This window comes from Sorex araneus, chromosome 3 (genome assembly GCF_027595985.1).
Source record: "Sorex araneus isolate mSorAra2 chromosome 3, mSorAra2.pri, whole genome shotgun sequence".
NCBI classification, from domain to species: Eukaryota; Metazoa; Chordata; class Mammalia; order Eulipotyphla; family Soricidae; genus Sorex; species Sorex araneus.
In genome coordinates, this window is record NC_073304.1 from 20,845,470 (window position 1) to 20,853,588 (window position 8,119).

The following is an 8,119-nucleotide window of genomic DNA, read 5'->3' on the forward strand; positions in this document are numbered from 1 at the left end:
CAGAGATTCAGAACAAGTTTCACCTCCATGAAAATAACAATGATGATGATGATAAAGGGACTGCAGAGCTAATGCAGTGGCTAAGTCAGTGGATAATACACTTGCTTTATATGCAGCCAACTCAGATTTATCCCTGGTACCACATATGGTCCCCCACATACCCCCAGGGGTGATCGCTAAGAGCAGAGCATGGAATAAGCCCTGAACACTGCTTGGTTTGGCTTTTATCCCAAAAGCAAAACAACAACAAAAATAAGAACAAGATGATATTAAAGGGGAACATGGGCTAAGAGGAATAGAATTTTTAAATATGAACTAGAAAGATGGAAGCGGTGCTGAGAAAAATCACATCGAAAATGGATGAAAAAGAATGGAAGAATCCAAGAGGAAAGACATATTTAGAAAATCAGTTGCAGAGGGACAGTTTCCTGATAAGGAGAGCCTTGGAGTGAGGGAACAAAGCGAACTGATTGAGAATTCCCAGAAACTGATTAAGATGTTCTTCCACTGGCGAAGATGTTCCCAGAAATTGATTAAGAATCTCTTCAGCTATTGTTCTTCTAAAGTCATTGCACCATTGTATTCCAAGATTCAAATGCTATTGAAAAATGCTTTTTCCAATTTGAATAGGGGAATTCTCCCAAACAGTGCTCTTGGGCATTTAAAAGCCATTTCTTTTTTTTTTTTTTCTTTTTGGGTCACACCCGGCGATGCACAGGGGTTACTCCTGGCTCTGCACTCAGGAATTACCCCTGGCCGTGCTCAGGGGACCATATGGGATGCTGGGATTTGAACCCGGGTCGGCCGCGTGCAAGGCAAACGCCCTACCCGCTGTGCTATCTCTCCAGCCCCTAAAAGCCATTTCTGATGAAACTTGGACCAGATACGTGTGCAGTACAGTGCATGCCTTGGATCCAGCAGTTGTAGGGCCAGGTGAGCCACGAGGAGTAGTGCCAGCAAATCATCCCTAGGGTCTCTGCATGTCAGCCAGATGGGTTCTGGCACTTTGAGCTATTTCTCCAGTCCCCTGTCCTATTTTGACTCTTTCTCCTTTGACATAATCTCCACTTTCCGTATACTTTCTACCACCCACCTCTAGCCTTAGGAGCTATTCAGATCTTCTCTTTAATGTCAGTGAATTTTCTGAAGATGTATCCTGTGTGGATCTTGTTTTTATTCACTTTCCTAGCTGCTTGCTAGATTGAGCTGTTTTAATCTAGCCCCTATTTTTCAATTCTGTCATATTGAAAGAAAACAAATTTCCACCAGGCAGATTTTTAGATACCACCAACAACAACAACAACCACAAACCCTCTCCAAATCTGATTTCTCTTATTTAGTTGAACACATAGAAAACAATTGCTATTTGAGACAAAACAGGTCTACTTGAGCTTTGAGAAATAATTGAGGATGGTCATAGAAAAGGAGCAAACACCATATTAGACAGAAATAACAGGAGTCAATAACACCAGAGGAAAATATAAATAAGAAAAGAAACATTGTCATTTATTTTGGTGAGACATATTTATAGAGATATTACTATAAACATCGGTGATGTAACTAGAAATTCAAATGTGACTATGTTGGAAGCACAGCATGAAGACAGGACTGTGCATAGTCTAAAAATGATGTCAGAAAATAGCAATTTTGAAGCTTTTTTTTTTGCCCAATGAAAATTGAAGCGCAGAAAATAAAGCTAAAAGAGTACATTATGGTAGACTCCTGGGACGAGGATTGTGAGATTGGAAGGGCCCGACCAGGAGCCTCCTGTCTTCCTCTGGTATTATTTGATACGTGTGTGTAAACTCTGGCTAAAAGGGGTTCTTATAAAAATGAAGGACAAGACTAAGAAAACCCATACAGTTATGTATCCCGAGCAAGTGTTCCATTTTCTTGTTCATCTCTGAATGAAACCTGAACATTGGGGTTTAGGGTTTAGAGCAGTTTAGAACCGTGTGAAGTTTTGAGTAGATAACGGTAGGCGTTGGTCAGACCTGAGTCCAGCCTCCTGCGCAGTAAGTAAGCTCCTTCTTGCTCAAGTTTAAATTTGTACTGGGATGAGGTCCTTTTGTCTATGCTGTAGGCACTAAGGCATCCATTCTGCTGACTTGGGTACCCTGTCAAGCTGTGATCAAACTAAAGCGTCAAATCACTGGCCATGGAAAAAAACAAAGGAAATTGGAAAAGACTGCATAATTTGTGGTCTCCGAAATGAACCCACATTAATGAAAGTTTATTTTAAGTAGTAATTTATGTCAGCTTTGTGTAGTTCAGGTCAATTCAAGAAAAGGTAGATTCCTTCTGCCAGGAAGGAGGAAAGAAATGTATAAATTGTAAGTTTATATTACCATTGGAAATAAGAACACAGCAATCCATTATTTAGAGCCATGATTACTACCAAATTTATCCTGGCTGGCTAGAAGTTATGGCCGTGATTCAGGACACTCTTTTTAGAAGACTTGGATTCCATTACCTTAAGCCTGTAGACAGTGGGGTCTTAGTAAGAGAAACTCATAATGCCAGCTTTTGAGACTCTTGTTTTGACTTTTGTAAGTATTGACTGACTACTAGTCTCATGTATAGCCCCTTTTATGCTAAAGAGCACCAATCCAACACAGAGCCTTGACTGCTGGGGCCAGAACTGGACAGGATTTGAGTGAGCTCTGTAGTCATCTAATGACTGTTTGAATTCTCAAGACCCCTGAGATTAAAATAGTTAATATTTGTGCAGTTAATGTCTCTAAACTAACTTCTAAAATAAAGTGAAGATTCAGAATGCCCTCCAGTTATAAAACCATGGCAATGTTTATGAAGATAGGTCACTGATAGAAAGGTGGGTAGAGGAGCATCAGAGAGAGAGCTATTATTTTTTTATGAGCAAATGTGATATGGGGGTTATTATAGGAATTGGAAGTAAATCTTACATATTAATTGAACTTGATAGTTCTAGAAAAGCACATCAGTAAAATTTGCTAAAAAGAACTCTATTTCATTCACTTCCTCACCCTCGTTTACATTGCTAGAGAGAGGGGAGTTTTGAGGTATTGCCTTTAGTGAGAGTTTTAAGTTTCTTGAATATAAAATAGTTTATCCCCCCAAATAATAGTCCACTCTTCTCACTTCAAGGTTGTGTTTCAGGATCCATTCAAATAACTAAATCTTACTTACATGTAGCCTTTTCTCATATTTGTAGAACAAAATGCCAGAGATCCATGGCAATAAAAACATTGCAGGTACTGATAAGGTTAAGAAAATAGTGTCTTGTCCATTAAAGGTTGTGTTTATTACATGAAAGTGCAGCTTTTCTGTCTCTCTATAGCTTTATTGTATTTGATTGCAGTTGTGTTGTGTGTGTGAGAGAGAGAGAGAGGAAGGAGAGAGAAACAGATTTTTTAACAGTGTTTTTCCATGATCAGCTAGATGCCAGTTACTTTTTTAATACTTGACTCTTTCATTATTATAATTTGTCAAAGTGCTCTCCAAATGCTCTCTGGCAAGTCACTAGAAAACCCCCAATTGTCGATCTCTCAAAAGGTAAAAAAAAACATGTGTCTTTACATTTTTAAGCAATATTTAATATGTTATGCTCAAGGCTCTGGCTCTGGAAGATGCAGTAGTAAATGAGACTGAGAAGGTAGCTGTCACAGCACTGCTCTGAGTGGAGAGCAGGAGGTGCTTTCTGAGGAGGGTACCCCTGAGCTAGACAAGGCAAGAACCACCTGAGTTTAAATTAAGGGTGGTAGAGGGGCTGGAAAGATAGTACGGTGGGTAGGGTGCTTGTGCTGCACTTGGCCAACTCGGGTTCGATCACCTGTGCCACATATGGTGCCCCCAGACCCTTCCAGGAATGACCAGGAGGAGGCCTGCCTTGGAAAGTTCTGATACAGGAATAATAAGCCTCAATCAGTAATGACTTTGGGAAATAAGATCATCAGACCCACTCTTCCATGAACTAAGAAAGAAAGAAAGAAAGAAAGAAAGAAAGAAAGAAAGAAAGAAAGAAAGAAAGAAAGAAAGAAAGAAAGAAAGAAAGAAAGAAAGAAAGAAAGAAAGAAAGAAAGAAGAAAGAAAGAAAGAAAGAAGAAAGAGAAAGAAGAAAGGAAGGAAGAGAGAGAGAGAAAGAAAGAAAGAAAGAAAGAAAGAAAGAAAGAAAGAAAGAAAGAAAGAAAGAAAGAAAGAAAGAAAGAAAGAAAGGAAGGAAGAAAGGAAGAAAGAAAGAAAGAAAGAAAGAAAGAAAGAAAGAAAGAAAGAAAGAAAGAAAGAAAGAAAGAAAGAAAGAAAGAAAGAAAGAAAGAAAGAGAGAGAGAAAGCGAGAAGGGAGGGAAGGAGGGATGGAAGGAAGGAAGGAAGGAAGGAAGGAAGGAAGGAAGGAAGGAAGGAAGGAAGGAAGGAAGGAAGGAAGGAAGGAAGGAAGAGAGAAAGCGAGAAGGGAGGGAAGGAGGGATGGAAGGAAGGAAGGAAGGAAGGAAGGAAGGAAGGAAGGAAGGAAGGAAGGAAGGAAGGAGGGAGGGAGGGAGGGAGGGAGGGAGGGAGGGAGGGAGGGAGGGAGGGAGGGAGGAAGGAAGGAAGGAAGGAAGGAAGGAAGGAAGGAAGGAAGGAAGGAAGGAAGGAAGGAAGGAAGGAAGGAAGGAAGGAAGGAAGCCATAAAGGTTTGAGTCATATAGAGGGGCTGGAGCTATAGCACAGCAGGTAAGGCATTTTCCTTGTACGCAGCCGACCCAGATTCAATTCCCAGCATCCCATACGGTCCCCTGAGCACCGCCAGGGGTAATTCCTAAATGCAGATCCAGGAGTAATCCCTGTGCATTGCCGGGTGTGACCCAAAAATGAAAAAAATAAAAGAAGTCAGGTAGATGAAAACAATCGGATCTGTCCCTCTAGAATCTCTCTCTCCCTTTCTCTGTGTCTCTGTGTTTCTCTATCTCTCTGTCTCTGTCTCTCTTTGTCGCTCTCTGTGTCTCTCTGTATCTGTGTCTGTCTGTCTCTCTCTGTCTTTCCCTCTCCCTCTTTCTCACATTTATCATATTCTATCCCTATGGGGGCATTAACAGTCTCCAATCAACCCAGATCTTGAGGGTAAGCTACCAGAGATATTCACTTTCTAGACAACATTCAATACTTTCACTTTCTAGACAACATTCAATACAAGTTCAATGAGATACTTAACTCTTTCTTTAAAAGACACTTTGTGTTAGATGAGTCTCCCTAACTGTAAACTAATGGAAGTGTTCTGAGAACATTTAAGATGGGCAAGGCAAGGCATTGGGAGGCAGCTGGCTCCCAGGGCTGGAGTGTTGCTTTACCTGCAGGAGGAACCCCCTGAGCCTAACCACAGCAACCTCAGAGTGTGGAACTGAGCTGGAATAACCCCTGAGCACCCCTGGGTGTGACCAAAAAAGACAAACTTTAAAAACAAACAAGACAGGCTAGACTGAGCAGTGACATTTGGTGGGTTAAGTATATGAAATACATTTTAGAATTACAGTATCTTTTTTTTTCTGATGGTTTTATTGGGATGTAACCCCACTGCGAGCGAAGAACTCAATATCATTTCTGAAATGAATTAGAAACTAAGCAGGAAGGAGAACGGATCCTTAGTAGGAAGCTTGCCACTGTGGAGGGAGGTGGGAATAGTTCAGGGAAGGGACCCCTACGATGAGGATAGAAGGAAGTTGTCTCTCTGGGTTCTGAAAAGAGGTAAAATGATATACATGATCAATAACACTGTTGTTAACTGGATGGCCTAAAAGGATAGAAAAAAGAGACAAAAAATGTCTGCAATTGAGGGAGACTGGGAGACAAGAGGGAAACAGGACATTGGTGGAGAAAAGAGGGGTACTAGTGAAGGGATTGGTGCTCAATTGTTGCACCCCTTAATTATGAATAACTTAATTATGGATAACTTTGTAGCTTGTAATTCATAGTGATTCAATAAATTAATTTAAGAAAAGGAAATTAGGCAGGAAGACTTACACAGACATATACAACTTATATACAACTGTATATAAGCATTCAGCTCAGAAGAGATTAGAGAGGGGGTAGATAGAGAGTAAATTTAGATTCCCAATCTTGTCTTAGTTTCCTTTTGTATTTTATGAACAGAATTGTTAAGGGAAAAAAGGAAGAAAGAAAAGAAAGGAAGGAAAGGAAGGAAGGAAGGAAGGAAGGAAGGAAGGAAGGAAGGAAGGAAGGAAGGAAGGAAGGAAGGAAGGAAGGAAGGAAGGAAGGAAGGAAGGCAGGCAAAGGGAGGGAGGGAGGGAGGTGAAGGGAGGGAGGGAGGGAGGGAGGAAGGGAGGGAGGGAGGGAGGGAGGGAGGGAGGAAGGAAGGAAGGAAGGAAGGAAGGAAGGAAGGAAGGAAGGAAGGAAGGAAGGAAGGAAGGAAGGAAGGAAGAAAAAGGACCCATTAGATTTCTCCCTCTCATGTTTCTTGTGGACTTTATGTAATTATATATTAACCACACACTCCTTTCTCTCACTCTCAGTACTCTTCAAAGAAAAAATAGTTATATGAATGTATTTCTTAAATACAGAAATATTATTTTATTCCTACATTAAAGGCCTTTAGTCTGTGTAAAGTTCATGGGAAACCATCAAAAACAACAATTTAAAATTTTATGATCAGTCTGGAGACTGTATTCATCTACTTTTATTTTTCTCTTTTCTCTTGCCATATCAGCGTTTACTCAAAGAACTGTTTATCCTGATCCACCCTCAATCAAGGAAGATGCTATACATTTGCCGATGGATGGAGCAAGTTCGCAATCCAAAAAGGAAGACTTTAAGAATGAAAAAAGGAAAATGTAATTTGTTCCCTTACCTGAGAATTTTACCAATAACAACAGCTCTACCCTTGCTGCAGTTAGTCGGTAGATCTGCAGCTTCGGTTCATCAGCAACAAGAAGAAAACTCACTAAGATAACAGTGCATTTGGTCCTCGTGAGTCGTATAAGTTAAATCAATCCAAATGACACCAGCTCCTAAATGATAAGCATCTAATGTATTGACAACTATTCTTTCAGAGTGGTAATATTTTTCACTTTGTATTTTCCTTTTTTTCTGGTCAGATTTATACAACCAAAATTTGAATTTCTAATTGAAATTGCTCAAAAATTACTGGATTAAAAAGGAGGAGAAAAGAGTTCCCTTGAAGCAGAAATGGCCAGCATTTTTGATTCAGGGAGCTTTTATATAAACTGATGTTTCAAATGCTTTCTCCCTAATAAATTTTCATGTGTTGTAACATGTCATGGAGATATGCATATATGATACAAGACAGTCCACTTCATAAATGCTCTGGATTGTTACCATGCATCATCTCAGCAGTCCATTTTCCATCATCCATTGGAATACCATAAAGAACTTACAAATGATATGCAAAGCACTATAAAATCTATAGCACAATTTATTTATTTGTTGGATTTTGTGTGTGTATGTGTATGTGGCCAAATATCTCCCTGTGATCGCTTTAGTCATATCTTGGGTTGTTCCTTCTGACCAAAGTCACAGAACTAAACTCTTGTGTCCGTAAGATTTGCCCTCCAGGAGTTCTTATCTGATTTGTTATTTATTTTCAACACCACAGATTTTCTCAGCATCAAAGTATTTTTTAAGAACTCATCTACTTTTATGCTGATCAACTTGTGAAGAAAAATATGTACTAAGTGCTAGAAAATAGAAACATCCAGAAACTGAATCTGACTCTGGGCAGAGACAAAGATAATAAAGCAATGCCTTCGTAATGTGTGTTTTATTTTGTGTTTGTTGACATACTTGTTGGATCTCTCCTATTTCATATAGATGCTTCTGTTGCCACTGTCTTCTCTTTCCTTAACTTCCCATACTTGATTTTACAGAAAAAAATGGACACTATCCTTCCATGAACTTAGAAGAAATGGTTACCAAGAAGACAGTGGTGTTTTCATTTTAGAAATTAATACAATCTATATAGCATCTAGGAATTGTGTATTTTTATCACTTATTCATTTCAAGGAACATTTTGAGTTCCCACCCTAGGCTAGTCATCATGCTAGAGGGAAAATGCATAAAACCAGATATCCACGTTAATATGTTAACTCTGGTGCTCCAATCTGTGTTTATTAAACCACATTTAATTGTGAGT

At 39.5% G+C, this 8,119-nt stretch overlaps 1 protein-coding gene across 1 annotated transcript in view; it reads left to right on the forward strand.

The window, feature by feature from the left end:
* Nucleotides 1-7,718, forward strand: part of CEP128 (centrosomal protein 128) — a 465,435-nt gene extending 457,717 nt beyond the window's left edge. Inside the window, exon 25 of the mRNA XM_004610293.2 lies at nucleotides 6,677-7,718. Within this exon, the coding sequence (XP_004610350.2) occupies nucleotides 6,677-6,804 (128 nt within the window). The 3' untranslated portion in view covers nucleotides 6,805-7,718. The remainder of the gene's footprint in view (nucleotides 1-6,676) is intronic.
* Nucleotides 7,719-8,119: the final 401 nt, after the last annotated feature.